General features: G+C 36.7%; 2 protein-coding genes and 1 non-coding gene across 3 annotated transcripts; all 3 read right to left on the bottom strand.

Moving 5' to 3' along the window:
* Positions 1–1,622: 1,622 nt before the first annotated feature.
* On the bottom strand, positions 1,623–4,433 carry LOC130746788 (pentatricopeptide repeat-containing protein At2g20710, mitochondrial-like). Its single transcript, XM_057599511.1, has 2 exons — positions 3,997–4,433; positions 1,623–3,180 (listed from the first exon to the last, which is right to left on the bottom strand). Exons 1-2 carry the CDS (start codon positions 4,255–4,257, stop codon positions 1,972–1,974), a joined length of 1,470 nt encoding a protein of 489 aa, XP_057455494.1. The 5' UTR covers positions 4,258–4,433; the 3' UTR covers positions 1,623–1,971.
* An 886-nt stretch (positions 4,434–5,319) lies between these two features.
* On the bottom strand, positions 5,320–8,236 carry LOC130746787 (uncharacterized). Its single transcript, XM_057599510.1, has 4 exons — positions 6,441–8,236; positions 6,004–6,267; positions 5,700–5,819; positions 5,320–5,613 (listed from the first exon to the last, which is right to left on the bottom strand). Exons 1-4 carry the CDS (start codon positions 7,554–7,556, stop codon positions 5,542–5,544), a joined length of 1,572 nt encoding a protein of 523 aa, XP_057455493.1. The 5' UTR covers positions 7,557–8,236; the 3' UTR covers positions 5,320–5,541.
* A 5,130-nt stretch (positions 8,237–13,366) lies between these two features.
* Positions 13,367–13,439, bottom strand: TRNAV-UAC (transfer RNA valine (anticodon UAC)). Its single transcript has one exon. It is a non-coding gene; the product is annotated as a tRNA-Val (tRNA).
* Between the last annotated feature and the right edge of the window lie 2,961 nt (positions 13,440–16,400).

Genomic DNA, 16,400 nt, shown 5'->3' with positions numbered 1-16,400 from the left:
ACTATTGTATTCAAGAAAGTTATAGAACTAAGTGGAGGTATGGGCAGTTTTTTGTTATTTTGTGGTTGCAGCATCCGTTTCAAACTCTTGTTTCTAAGCTGAGTATCACATTTTATATAGTCTTAATCAAAACAATATTTTCACCCCTTTAATTTTCTTTCTCTAAATTACATCCATCACATGCATATTCCTCTTCTTTTCTTATCTCATTCCATTTGTCTATAGTGAAACGGTGTACATGCACCATACAATATTGCATTTTATATTGTGGATTATGAGATCACCAATCATCATCCCCAGCATCTGTCTGTGTAGCCACCACCTAGACATGGTATATATTATTATGCCTCTAAGTGTTGAATTCTGATTAGAAACGTCCATTTTGTTTTTGTTTCTTTCAGCCAATTTCTAGACTAGATGAAATGGACCACTGGACACTGATTAGCGAGGATTTTAAGGATGAAGCTAAGCTTATCCGAGTTTAGCCATTCATCATGCATGTGGTTTATATTATACTGATATCATCACTTTTTTAAGAACCCGTTTCAATGTTTATTGAAATTTCGTTGTCCTATAATGGCACAAAACTTGCATGAGACTGAACATTATCATCACAGAGAAAGACATATTGATTACTACAATTTACCAACTAATCAGGGACGGAATTTAAAAAGTGGGAAATTTAACATATTGAGAAAAATCAACAACGAACTACTTAGAAAACAATAAATTTTTTTAGGGGGAGAATTTACCATTTCTTATGTAAATGTAAAATATGAGAAAGCGCACTTGTCTCACTTAAGTAAGTGGATATGGGTCAGCTAGGGTAAAAGAGAGAGGTCTGATTTGGCTAAGAGATTCACGATTTCTTATTCGTTCACCGTCAGAACTGACTGAAATTTTGACAGCAGGTTCATGACTCATGGTACTTCAATCTAGACGGTTGGATCGGCAAGAAATTTTATGTGGTGGGAGAAATTGGGCGCTGACAACAACATTATTTTCTGATTTTTCATATTCTCCAAGTTCTCTATTTTGAGTTTCTTGCTTTGGCCAATGCTCAGCAATTTTGTGTTGTGTTTTGATACTCTATTGTGTTTTGGCCAATGCCCATGATTTTTTACTTCTCGCATTGATAATATTTTTTCATGTTAAAATATTTTGTCTCTTTATTTGTGATTTTTAGTTGTTGCGTATTTGTTATTGCTCCTCATGGATTTTTGCAAGTTGGAAAAATTATTATCCGCTGGCGCTGCATGTTGCTCTATTTGAGTTGTCATTATTATTCGTGTTGAATTTCTCATTTAAAAAGTGCAAAATTTAACGTATTAGGAAAAATCAACAATGAACTACTTAGAAAATACAATAATTTTTTTTAGGGGGAGAATATATCATTTGTATACTGTTTTATCGAGGAAATTTTCTCCTGGGGTGTTTGTTCCGTTTTCTTATATATGCCTAGATTTGTCCCTGCTAGTTAATTAAATTCACCCTCTGAAAGTAGAAACTCATTGCTTAAGTTAGGGTTAATTTGATGTGGAAGGTTAAAATTTAAAGAGAAAAAAAGTTTCACGTAAGCTTCACTAAACACGTAACAATTACACATTTATTTTCTAAAAAAATAATGCTGAATGTTGCAACTAATATTTATTACTTAAAAGTTAAAACAATAGGAATGGGAAAAGTAATCAGAGTTATCAGCAATGGAGAAACAACACATCTTTTGAGATCAATTAAGTTCAGCCCATGTATCAAAAAAATTAAGTTCAGCACACCAACAATACAGGTTGACTCCGTTGGTAAGAACGGATCGCTTGAAGAAAGTTGGGTGTTCGGTTTTCGCAGTCGATGTGAGGGTCGCGTTGAAAGACCAGCAACCTTGAAGGCATGCCCTAACTCATGACCACATTTGAAGCCACCCGAACTTTCTGATCATAAAAAGAAAAACAAATTAAGTTCTGTGTTCATCTTTTATATTCTCCCATAGTTTTTTCCATCCATTTGATAATCTCGTTTCATCAAATCAAGGGCCTCTTTATCCGGTATTTCACCATGAGCATAACTTACTAGTCCATCATAGGTAGTGATTTTGATATGACCATCTTCTTTGCATAACTTCAAAATCTCAAGAGCTGATTCCAAGTCAAGTTTTTCTTTCAAGTACGTGATACAAGCAACCAAAGTAGAGGGGCTAGGCCTCCAGCCTGGTCGATTTGCCAAGATTGCTTTCTTCATTGTTTGAACTGCTTTTTCCATATCATTATCCATGTGATATCCAGCAGCCATACGGTCCCATGAACTTCCATCTAATTTCTTGCCACTATCCAAGAGCTTCTGGATATATGCTTCAGCCTTATCTAACAGACCTCGTTTACAGTACGCAGTGATCATCAAATTTGGAATTCTGGTGTCAAAGTTTTTATGTTCGGATTCCCATTCTGCCAAGATCTTCTCTGCACCATCAAAATCATCCAGCTTCAATAATGAGCTCAGCATACATATGTAACTTGAGTTCCAACAGTTTTGAAGATTCTTAATCCTATTCCAAAGTCGATAAACCTCATCCTTATTCCCAATAGCAGCATATGTAGATTGAAGAGATTCATAGGCAAGCCTCAACTTCTTACCCTTAACTGATTGCTCTGATTTCTTCAACGCAGCCAAGGCCTTCTCAACATTGCCAGCTTTCAGATAACCATTTGCTGCTGTAGAGTATGTATACCAGTCCACAGTCGCCATAGGATCAGCTTCCATCTGCATTAGTAGCTTCTCCATCCCCTCTACATCTTTTGCGGCCACGTAAGCATTCAACCGAATGGTAAACGTAGCACCGTTGCACAAGTCATTCTCTTTCATTTCTTGCATCAACCTATCCAATTTCTCATATTTACCTTTCTGAGCATATAGTTTTAGCAATATGTTATAACACACCGTTAAATGCATAGGTCGCAACTCCTTAATTTTCTTCATGATAGCCTCCGCCTCCTCCAAAGATTTATGTTCTGCATAGCAACTCAAAAGAGAAGCATAGATCTTGAACCCCCTTTTATCATCAGGAATGCCTTGGAAAAAATCCTCTGCTTTTTTTAGGCCATGAACTTTAGATATGAGGTGTATACGTTTAGCAATCAATCCAGAAGATAAATCATAGTTCCTTTCATTGCTCATCCACTCTGATACCTGAAAGAGTGTTACCTTCGCTCTAAATTTTAAAAGGTTCAACCATGATATGATAAAAGAGCCATACTAATCATTAGTTCATGAAAATACAACATTACTCATATAAATTACTGAATGATGGAAAGTAAAATTAGTCCCTAAAATGGGTATCACATTAGGCAAATTAATCCCCATATGCATAGCGTTGGTACTAATATGAGTAAAATATAAATAAAAAAAACACATTCAGGAATTCATGAGAAGTTTAACTTGTTCATACACTATTTATTATAATTAAGTAAGCACACAAGGATCTAAACAAGTTGTGTTAGAATTGAATTGGGCTTGATTTTCTACCTGCAAAAAATAAACAGGAGAATCTTATAACTTAGGTTAGGCCTAACTCTACAAACTAGCTTACTCGGGTGACTCATGTATAGATAGTCTCTAATAAACGTATCTAGGATAGGCCTAATACCATATTAGAATTCGGGTAGGCATAACTCTACCAAAAAACTAGCTTAGAGGTTGTCAGTTTGAAAGTGTTTTCACCCAACGCCAACCGATGTCCAAAGCCTCTTTCACGTTTGGGGCATTGAATGTGTGATCTCGAATTCCAATGCCCCAAACATGCTTTCAAACTGAAAACCAAACACCGCCGATATTGTCAATATGACACTTCACAACACAATAGTCCAAGCAATATTATGAGTTTGCACCTTGCAAATAATTTTCTTAGTGTCATGTCATGTGCGAATACAAAATGAACAATTGAACATCATCAGAAAAAAAAAAGTACCCACAATAACCTTCGTTGGGGTTTAGAGAGAAAGTAACCTGAAGGGCATGTGTGAATCGGCGGAAATAAGCGAGGCGGGTGATGAGACGTTGGAGCTGAATTTGCGTGATGTCTCCACCTCCTTCGACCCACTGGTTCAGAATCGGAGCCATTGGAGTTCTGGGGTCACCGCTCTTCAAAACGCGAGTTTCGAGAGCTGAGAAATCAACCGGAGCTTCCGTGGAGTAGTACAACGGAAATGGCCTAGAAACAAGAGACATGTTGAAATGTTGTTTCCATCTTGAGCGAAGAAGCATCATGGTTCTTGTTCACTACTCTCTCAAACACTCATCACCAAGCTTCACAGCTGAAAATTTGAACCTGGAATCGATTTTAAGCTTTCTTTGTGTCTGGCGGCTTCAAATGCCAAAAGCCAGTGGCTGGGCTTGCTGAAGGCCCAGAACGTGAGTGTGGCTTTTGACCAATAAGAAAAGAGAGAAAAAATAATTTCTATTTATTGAAAAGAAATGTACATTTCTTTTTTTGACCAAAAAACATATTTGTATGATGGTAGTTTTTTTTTTGAAAAGTTCCTGTAAATATATTAAACCGGTGGCATGGAAGCAAAAATATACACAGCTACAAAAGGTTCAACCTCAAGGGGGAACCTCCTCAAGCTAGACATGTCCAGCACATAAGGAAGCATTCTTGGCTAAAAAGTCAGCAACAGAATTACCATTACGGCGAACAAAAGCAACGAAAAACAAATCAAAAAAACGACATTAACGGAAACTGTCTACAATGATAGTTTTAGATCAAAGGAAAGAGGGGATGGGAGAAATTGGAATAGACAAATACTCAAAAGAATGGAAAACTTTAATTTTTATCATGTTTGTTTAAGATGAGGGGAGGGAAGAAGAAAAATAATCATTGTTTGGCTTATGAGCGGGGGAGAAAAGTTTTAAAACAAATATACTTCTAAGTTTCAAAATTTACAAAAGTTTTAAATTATACAAAATGTACATTTGAAAATTGTAGCAAGAGAAAATATACAAAACAAGTTATTTTTTCTCAAATCCGCCACTTTTGGAGGGGAGAGAGAAATTGTTTGACCTCTTCAAATCATTCTCCTCCTAAAATTTGAACAAAGTTTTTTTTTGTTACAAGAGGAAAATAAATTTGAACAAAGTTTAAAAGACTCACCAAACACACTACAGTTTCTTGGAAAGAAAATTGTTCCGTTTTCGGTTTTTCACAAACAAGCACTGTGTTAGTAATAAATCGAAATCTCTACTTCTGAATTCTAGAGCTTGCAATTAGCAAGGATTAACTACAAAATACGAAAATAAATCTGAGAAAGAAGAAGTGAGGGAGCAGCAATGTAACTCTAGATCGACATCTGCTCTTCCTTAACCACATATATCAGCAATGTGCATTCATACACCCTCAATAACATGTATACACGATGCTAAGTCTCGTGACAATCTACAAGGTTATATAACCCAGTCTACCAACCTACATTTACCTAAAATGCGACACAGTTCTTGAAAATGTAAAACCAATATAGTCAGACATACAAACTAGACATAAAGTTTCTACAATTCTTAATTTTCCATGCCTTCACTCTGATCGTCAACACGATAAAAACGAAGCAATTTTATAGGCTCCACTTTTTCCTGTAACCAAAGCAATCACAAAATATTATCAGAAGATGAAATTCTATCCAAGTTTAGATGAAAATTAATCCAGAAATGCTATAAACCTCAACTATTGCTTCAGATTGTGAAGGGAAGTGAAACCCAATTGAGCAATTCTGCAAATCTTCAGGGCTACTGATCCATTTTTGGCGGGCAACAGCTGCCTCCATTTTGAAATTGAATATCTGCAAGAAGATTTGGCAATGTCCAATTAATTCCAAATCAACTTGTTAATTAAACTCAGGACAAATATTTACCTAGAATAAAAATATCCATGCTCAAAGTCAAAGAGAACCAAAAGAAGAAGAAAAAAACGAGGATTAAAATAAATTAGATAAGCTGGAAGATTAGGAAAGGATATAAACAAACCTGAGCCATAGTAAAAAAACCTGGGTACTCCAACCCAACTCCATCAGCGAGTTGACCAGTACCCTGGCACTCTGGGCAGAACACAGTTTCTACCACCCTATCAGCTTTCATATTCTTTCCTTTTCCAATATTGTTGCGATGTGATCCAACCTTTCCGTTCCCTCCTTGTCTAACACTTGGGTGAGCTAAACGATTTTTTATTATTTCATATTCACACAGAATCATCCAGTTTATAAGGCAGGACGTGTGAAACACGTGAAATGCCTGCATATATATGCCAATGTAAAATGTGATAAGCAATGTAACTCTTTCCCTGAGTTTAGAAGTTAGAACACTTGTTAAGAATACAATTCAATATCTCACGTTTTTATACAAGTTTTATTAATAACAACCAGAATAACAAAACAGGATTCAGAGAATTAATGAACTGTCTTTACCCCAGATTCATTCCGACTGTTGCACACTAGTATTCCAGTCTTCAAATTCAAGAGTGCTGCTACATCTTTACCAGGAAGCATTTTTTGTTGACAGATGTTACATGCTTTCTCTGCTGCTAAGCGCTGATGCCGCCTCAATTCTTTCCTCACAGCCTTGCTTGAAACAATCTTTGTGCGAAGAAGTTGATTGTCGCATTGATCTAGTGCCACTAATGAGGTGTCATTTTTTGAAGCTGAAGACCCTCCTGCAGATGAATCACACTGGTTGCTCAAAGAATCATCAGTATCCTCAGAGTCAGACAATGGTGCCTTTCTCTTTTGGCCACATCCCCCTTCATTTTCTGGTTTTGTCATAGAATCAGACGGGAGCAATGACTTGACATCAGCAAGCCATGAGCATGACCGACCCAATTCATAATTGTAAGAGAAAATTACAACTGCATAATCATGCTCTAGAACCTCAACCCCATCTTGTTGACTAATACTCTCTTTTCCTAACCATTCACACCATATTCGTTTAATCCCATTCCCATTCAAAGTGTTATGCTTCTCAAGGAACCTTGCAGCAATCTTCCCCCAGCCCACTTCTCTAACTTTTACATCAGAATTTTCATCCCCAATCTTTAATTGAGGAATGATTAACGTACCATCATCAACCGGTATGCCATCAGTTGAAATTGGCTGAACATCGGACTGAACTTCTCCACCAAATTCCACAATCGCAAGATCATCTTCATTGTCACTTAAGTTGAACAACCTACTTCGGTTACCGTTTCTAGTTTCCGAGTCCTTATCTTCTTCAGTTGAGGCAGCGTTGTTGAAGAAAACAAGGCCATCATTAAAAGGCCAAGGATTTGGTCCTAGCAAAGTTTTCCTAGCAGAAGACAATCTCTCCTTATGAAGATTACCTTTCAAGTGATCAAACAGAACAGTATCACCATAACACGGCGCAAGACACAAAATGCAGTAAAATATGAGCTTTTTCCCATCCTCACGTAGCTCGACATACGGGTGCCCTTGAGATCTAACAATTCTCAGCATTTTTCTCGCCGACTCTTCTTTCAAACTGGTAGAAGCACTCTTCGGAGGCCCCAATTCCAACCTTCTTTCCGCCATGTAAAATTTTTCCGCCCAAAAGGTCAAATTCAAAATTCAACAAACGCAACAAGAATTCCACTGAAATTCCAAAAACACAAAACTCCTAACCTATTTCCAGATCAAGATCTCAAACACATTGAAATTGAAATCTTCATACCAAACCAAACCCTAGGAGCATAGCATAGCAGCGAAATTTCTCATACTGAAACTTCCGTTTGACACAGACTCTCTTCTAGATTGAAATTCTGGACAAACCTAACCATACTAACAACCAAGATTCGACGAGTGGCAAGAAATCAAAGAGTCAACGATCCTAACACTTGGAAATTTCAAGCCGAAACAGCGAAAGAAAAACTAAAAACAACGAAGGAAGTTGGAAATCGAAGAAAGAACCTTAAAACGCCGCCGGAGCACTAGATATTCGTTGCGTAATGGGTATAGAATTCTTCGAAAATCGTGGAGATCGTCCGAAGCGGAGAAACGCGCCGAGAACCATGGAGAGAAGAAATTCGTCATACGAGCGCGAATCCTCCATTGACATCTCCATGTGCGGCGGCGAGTGTCGCGGTGGATGAGGAGGAGACGGTGGTGTTTGGTAGGCGAGAAAGGACGAGAAAGTGAGGGAAAATCAAGAGGGAAGATGAAAAGTCGAGAGAGATATTAACAGAAATTTGAGGTGGTTTTATTATGATTGTAATTAATTACACGGTGGTTTTATTATAGGCACGGTTCTCGTAACATTGTGTGTGTGAGTTTAATTGCTGACCGTTGATTATTTATGATTGACGGCGATTAGGATAATTGGATAAGGAATGGGGAATGGCACATTCGAATTTTGAATAGAGATTCGTTTCGTCTTTTCATTTTTTGGATAAGGGAAGCTATTTATCGTTGATCGTAATGATTAATTTCCTCCTCATACTTGTTTACATAAATGAAAATTGAATCTCGTCTTTATTTTTTCATTTACTTTTAAAGCAAATATTGTGTATTGTATTATTATTTTACTAGGTACTAAAAATTATACTCGTGCGTTGCACGCGTAATTTTTTTAAGGCTTATTAGCACTTTTGGTCCCCCAGGTTTCAAAAATGTGCAAATGGAGTCCCTCACGTTTAAAAATAGCATTTTGGTACCCTGACGTTAGTCTCCGTTAACAGTTTTGGTCCCTTAGCTAATTTCCGTCCAAAAGTCAACTTTTTTTGCTGACGTGGAATTTTTAATAATTGTTTTTTTGAAAGTAAATAAAATTTAATAGTTAAAATTAATTATAAAAAAAACATCTTCTTCATCGTTTCTCTCTTTCTGCATCATCTTGTCCATTTCTTCTTCAGCCCCAACCCCATCAAAACCCTAACCCCAACCTCCCAGTCTCCCATTAAGAGAAAGAGATCAAGTGAGGGATGAAAGGGGAAAATAGATTGAGACGGTGAGGGATGAAAAATGTCAGATCTTGGTTCGGAGAGTGATCTGAGGGACGAGATCGAGGGGAAAACGGTAGCACGGCGCAACTGGCATAGGGGAAATGGCACAGCGGCGAGTCCTGGGCACGACGGAGGGGAGGGTTTGCTTGTTGTTGAGATGGAGATCTAGGACGCATTGGAGGTGCGATGGACCCAGAAACCCCTCTCTATTTCTGAATCGTTGCTTCCCTCTCTGTTTCTGAATCTCTACTTTCTCTCTCTCGATTTTTTGAATCAAGATAAGTAAAGGATAAAGGCGGCGGTCGTGATTCGTGTTTGGGGCTGAGAAAAGAGGTGATGGCTGAGGCGGCTGTGTGGTTTTCTCCTTTTCCAAAAGAAAGGTCATCTCGCCTCTTCTCCCAATCTCGTGGCTCTAACGCTCTTTCCTTCACTCTGTGGTGGTTTTGTGATTGTCTTTTGAATTTTTTTCTCTTAATGATTTTCATGGAATCAAGCTCTGAATTAGTGACAATACAATATATAATTCCTTCCATGGAATCAACCTTCTTTGTACAAACATTCTGAACTATTTTTTTTCTGTTCAATCTGAAAAAAAAATTCCATGTTAATGAGTTTTATTTTCTGGGTTAAGATTGTGAAGATGTAGAGGAAGAAGATGAAGATCATAATGTTTATGGGTAGTGGGTAATGGTGAAGAGATGGAAGCATGTGCAGCTCACATGGGTGAGTCTAATGAAGTCTTCTCTCTCCTAATGTCATGCCATCTCACTTAAAAAAATTCCACGTCAGCAAAAAAACGTTAACTTTTGGACGGAAATCAGCTGGGGGACCAAAACTGTTAACGGAGACTAACGTCAGGGTACCAAAATGCTATTTTTAAACGTGAGGGACTCCATTTGCACATTTTTGAAACCTGTGGGACCAAAAGTGCTAATAAGCCTTTTTTTAATATAGTATAATAAATTATCAAATATTAAAAAAATTATTTATTATAAATCTTTTTATATCTATCTATCTATATTTAATAATATATTAAAAGAATATTTTTTTCTAAAATGATTTTTCATGAAGATTAATTGGGGTTTATCTATGCACCGAATGATCTATGGGTTCGTGTACTCCGACACAAGTATGGCCGTGGAAAAAATGCTATGTCGATAATTAATCATCGAGCTTCTGAATCTTCCATCTGGAATGGGGTTAAAAACACGTGGAAATCCTTCTCCTGTGGAACCCGTTGGCAGATTGGTGATGGCAAGGCGGTGCGCTTCTGGCAGGATTGGTGGCTCGCGTCGGGTATCTTATTGGCGGAGGTTGTTGTTCAGTCTATCCCACCAGCGTCGATTAATCGTGTGGTAGTTGAGTTCCTTGGCAGTAATGGCACTTGGGATACTGCAGGCTTCGTCGAGCTTGTACCCAATGTTGTGTTCCAGGAGATCATTGAATCATTGCCTTGTCGCCTCTCTTTCTGCACCATATCTACCGGTTTGGGGAAGGACAACAACAAGTAACTATACTACCGCTTCCGCCTATGAGCTATTGACGGAGAACATGGAGGATACGGGGACAGACCCAATGTGGCGATTACTCTGGCGGTGGAAGGGAGCTCCACGCGTTCGAATGTTCCTCTGGAGGGTCCTCAATAATGGCCTCATGGTGAACGAGATACGTGTTCATAATCACTTGGCAGATAGTGATCTTTGTCCTCTTTGTGGAACGTTGAGCGAGCCAGTGATCCATGCTCTTCACGAATGCCCGGTGGTTAAACACGTTTGGCTTTCAAATCTACCTACTAGTGGGGGTCGCAATTCTTCTCCATGGAACTACAAGCTTGGATTCTATGGAACATGAGGGGTGGTTTACAAGGTTGGGATAGAGATGCGTGGACAAAGCGCTTTGCAATTAACGTCTGGTGCATATGACGTGTGCGAAACGATGTGGTCTTCAATCACGTTAAGTGGGATAGTACTCAGATACAAGGCTGGGTTATGTCAAGCTTCCATGATGTTTGTTTGGCTTTGCTTGATGATGTAACAGGTCCTACGAGCGAGAAAAGCACTAGCTGGTTATTCCTTGCAATTGGCTGGATTAAGATCAACGTCGATGGCTCGATCTGGAATAATGGGGCGGCGACGTGCGACGGGGTAGCTCATGACAGTTCTGGCCGTTGGGTGCAAGGCTTTTGTCGTTGTTTGGGTACTTCAAATCCCTTCCTTGCGAAACTCTAGGCGATTCGCACGACGGTGGAGCTCTTAAGTTCCAATCGTTTTACTAGAGTGGTGATCGAATGTGATTCAGCAAAGGCTATTGCAACAGTGAACTCAACTAGTACTGCTAATTTGATTAACCCCTACTTGGAACTAGTTCGAGCCATTCATCGAGGGGTTACACATGGGATGGAAATCAAGTTTCACCATGTCCTGCGGGAAGCCAACTCTTTGGCAGACTGCCTTACTAAATCGACGCATGTATTTGGTTTTGACACTCAAGTTCTGTCCTCTACCTTAGCGGAATGTCATAGCCTTTTGTTTCAGGATGCGGAAGAAGCACTAGCTTCTTTAGCTTCTTTGCGTGCTCCGGTGGTCTAGCGTTTGTTTTCGCTTTCTGGGCCATGCCCCTCCTTGTAACAAAAAAAAGTATATATTTTCATGAAATAATATAAATTTTCAAAAATAAAAAACATATCCATAAATATTAAAAGTAATTTGTATTGGTATAAAAAATATAAAAAAACCCTATATATAAAAAAAAAACATATCCATAAATATTAAAACTAATTTGTATTCGTATAAAAAGGGTTCATTTACTGTACACAATTTTTTTCTTGTGCAAGGTTACACAAACCTAGTTTGACCTCCTATACTAAGTTACAACAAGTCACCATTATTCAAAATAAATAATAATCCTTTTACACTTTTGGCCCATCTTTCTTATAATTTTTAGTCCAACAATTTTAGGGGTTTTAAAGTTAGCCCATATAGTTTATCCAGCAACCACGTTTAGCAGTGCACTTCCTCCCCCTCTGCCATGAAACTCCCCTTCAACCCTCGGCAAAGTGAAGCTATACTGTGGTTCGATGGTGTTGTAGCTTATGAGTCTTGCATCTGCACCTCATCAAGACCCAGATACAGTACCCAACATCGCTTTTCTTCAAGGTCGCTGACGTTCCTTGCCGCTTCCCACCCAGATACAGTACCCCTCACGTCGCTCCCCCTCGTCTGAATCGTAGTTGCCATGGCCAGATCTGCTCTCTCACCGATCTGAATCTTTATCACTGTTTTCTTGATAATCCTCTCCCTATCCTGATTTCCCCTCTCCCTATCTAGATCTCTATCTATATCTGACACTCCTTTTTCTTTGGTTTTCTTTTCCCTTCTTCCTCTTTACAGTGGCTCTGCAAAATGTCGTCGTGGAGTGTGCGCGGTAGATCTGGTGGAGTGTGCGTGGTAGATTGATCATCCTCCATTATGGCGGCGACGACGAGCAATGGAGATAAGAGGTGGTCGGTGGTCTGATTGAAGGGGACGTGTGAAGATTTTGCCGGAGAAAAGTGTGGTGGACTGTATTGTGTTGGTTGTGACTTGTGAGGGTGGAAGTAGAAGGAAGAAGAAGAAGTGGGGAAGAAGATGGGTCATATGGGATTTAGAAGACTTCAGGGCCAACTTTGAATTATTTGAAATATTGATTGGGTCATAATAAAGTTTATGATAAATGTGGGCCAATAGTGTAAACAAAAAAATTAAATTAAAAAAAGAATGACTTGCTAAAAACGTATGATAGGAGGTCAAACTAGGTTTGTGCAACCTTACACAAGAAAAAAATTGTGTACGATAAATGAACCCGTATAAAAAATAAACAAAAAACCCTATATATAAATATATATATATATATATATATATAACATATTCTTAAATATTAAAACTATTTTGATTCCTTAAAAAACCCTACATATAAAAAAAAACCCTATATATATAAAAAAAAACATATTCTTAAATTTAAAACTAATTTGATTCCTTAAAGAACCCTATATATAAAAAAAACATATCCGTAAATATTAAAATTAATTTGATTCCTTCATATGGATATTTCTTTTAAATACATATTATTCAAAAAGTATACATTTTCACGAAATAATATAAATTTTCAAACAAAAAAAATATGGATGTATATTTCAAACAAAAACATTGGCTACAAAGGTACAAAAATAAATTTACATATACAAAAAGTCACTCGTAGACTTTTATAATTTTATTTAAATATAATATGTTTTTATAATTTTAAAATTTCAATAAATTTTTATGTTCAGTAAACTCTAAATTGATATCTGTTAAAAATGCACAGATATGAATGCTCATTTCTAAAAAATGTTTTTTTGTTCTTTTTTTGGTTTAAAAAAAAGACTTTTGTTGCTACCCAGGATCGAACTGGGGACCTTTTGCGTGTAAAGCAAACGTGATAACCACTACACCATAGCAACTTTGTTGTCTAGACGCTTTGCGTAATTGTAATTATATCTATTTAAATTTTCAATTTGCAAAAATTTGAAATTATCACTTCCTAAATCCTAATGGATAATAAAATAAAAATACAAATAAATTTATAAGTCCTTATATGAAATTCTGAGAAGTAAGATATGTTACACTATAGTTTTATTCTTTGCAAGTGAGAAAATTGCTTTTTTATAGTAGATTGATAAGTATGTTAAGATAATAATTGTGTGAATGCAAATTATATTTTATTCCAATCTATAAAAGGATCTTGATTCACTTTTTATTTTAAAGTGAGAGTCACTACCATCAAAGTGAGAGTCGTCTTTTCATTTGTCATAAAAAAAAGTGAGAATCAACGTTGGTTTACATTTGTTGTAAAACCTAGAAATACAAAAAAGGATTATTTTGCTTGATTTTAGCGCAATTTCTTCCATTCTGCGAGGCAAGAGTGATTTCATTTTTCTACATTTTCAATTGGACATATAGTTCTTCCTCCAACCTTTAGGCCACCATATATTTGTGCGGATGAGTAATCTTTAATAAAAAGTCACGATAAATGTTGATGGCTAAATGATGCGTAGTATTTTTTATTTATTTAAGGTGTATGTAAAAAAAATCTGACGTTTGACTTTTTTGAACCAACATCTCCACGCGTGGTTCTTAAGGACGAGCTCTTTTGAGGTGGTTCTTAAGGTGTATCAATTACAAAATTCTTGGGGATAATTAAAGATTAATCATTTGATTTGATATTATTTTTAAATTAATTATCAAACATAACAATTAACAAAAAAATCAATATCAAATATTGTTCCCCAATCAAAATCATTATAAATCATTAATTGTTGAATTTGAGGTGTATTGCGCAATTCTAATGGAGATATAATGGGATATTTTTCAAAATCAACAGGTGTATTGTGGGCATATGAGGCTGAAGTACATGCTATTCTCAATGCTTTATTAACCTGTCATCAACATAGTTGTCATAATGTGCTTATTGCAAGTGATTCAACATTGGCAATTGGTTGGACTCTAGATGGTAATATTAATAAAAGGCCTTGGAAGCTGCTACAAATTTTTAACTAGATTACCTATGACACTTGGTTTCTTGCGTAGGTATTCAACATGTACTACGAGAAGCAAACACTGTGGCAGATTTTTGGGCAAACCAGAGATGTGGTAGGGAAGATGTACTGTGAGTTTTATCTGATACTTTGATGTAGCTCACATAAGAGATGTTCTCATGACTTTTAACAATTTTTCAATAAAGTTTTTGTTTCAAAAAAAAAATCATTAATTGTTTTTTATTCCTCAATTATTATTTTATATTTTGATTATGTGTCATTTTTAATAATTATTTTATTGTTTCTAAATAAGTATTTTTTTCAAACATTGATAAATATAAGATTAAATCTATTAAAATAAATTTATTCATGAAGTATGTAAATAATTATTTTAATAATTTTAATAACTCTAATCACACGGGTTGAAGTATTAAAATTTAATTTCTATCGCTCCATTTGTTTTGGTTGGGATGAATTGTGTTATCATTAGTTTTTTTAGAGAACAAAAAGAACTTTATTCAAAATAATTAAGAAAAAGATGAAGGCAACCCCCTCAAAATAGGTACATAACTGACTATTACAGAAGCTCCCTAAACGTCCAAATAGGGGAAGATGTTTCACAACCTCTTTTTGCTAGATTTTTTTTTTATCGGCAATGATGTATATATATATATTGAATGGAAGTACAAGAGGTATTTCAACCTAGGGGTGTACAAGACCCGACTCTACCCGCCAACCCGTCCCGGCCCGATCATTAAAAGAGATCGGGTTCGGGTTGATATTCGAGTTACCCGACTTCGGGTAGGGTCGGGTTCGGGTTGACACTCGGGTCACCCGGCCCGTCCCACATATATATTTTATAAAATTTTAATTTGTTATAATGATTAAAATGTGATACACGATGCTCAAATTTATCTTATACCATGTAGATGAGATTAAAATGTTTAACATCTACCTTATGAATTAAATAAACGTTTGTTAAACTATGAACACTTTCATACTCTAACAAGAGAAAATCATGTGTGTGTATTATGTATATGTGAGACAAGTTAAGAAATGATCAAACAAAATGTAAACATCTCAAGTGCAATAGATTATGAAAGAATTTGATCATTTCAAGTTATTTCTTCTAAAAAATAGTTCAAACTTATAACTCTTTTAGTATGTTATTATCTTTAAATTTTACAATTAGTATCAAATAGTCTTAAACTTATTGTCCCTCGGGCCAACCCGGTCTCGTCCTACATAGACCCGTCCTAAATTGGACCCGCATAATGTCGGGTTGCTTCGGGTCTAGGGACGGGTTAGGGTCTATGAATTGACCCGATCAACATTTAGGGCCGGGTTAGGGTTAACCAAAACCCGTCCCAACCCGTCTCTTGTACACCCCTACTTCAACCCAATACAAGTAGAGAAAAGCAAAGAGAAAAAATACATATAGGTTACAAAATACAGAAAACAACAAATGAAGTTGCTGCCAATTCCCACCATTGAACCCGAATTTTCCCAACTACTTGACTAACGACTCTTTTTGCTAGGTAATCAGCAATACTATTCCCTTCCCTGTAAATGAACCGCAATACAATTTAATTCAAGCATTAACAGGTCAATATGATTCAAGGAGTTCAACAATTTCCAAGGTCTATTTTCTTTCTTGCTAACCCACCCAACAACAATAGATGAGTCACTTTCTAAGGTAAAATTTCTAATAAGAAAGAGCAACGCTATTTGGTACGAGCTGCCAAGGCACGAGAAAGCACGAACTAAGCAATTTCATTAATTTTTATTTTTTTTTTAGTTTTTCAACCCCTGATATTTACTTCCTCGCATCCTCAACCCACACCTCGCGCCTCTCCTTCGATGGCAGCTACGTCCAATGGGATTTAG

The sequence above is a fragment of the Lotus japonicus genome, chromosome 3 (genome assembly GCF_012489685.1).
Source record: "Lotus japonicus ecotype B-129 chromosome 3, LjGifu_v1.2".
Taxonomy (NCBI): domain Eukaryota; kingdom Viridiplantae; phylum Streptophyta; class Magnoliopsida; order Fabales; family Fabaceae; genus Lotus; species Lotus japonicus.
Note: the sequence above shows the minus strand (reverse complement) of the source record. Positions and strands in the feature narration are given on the sequence as shown.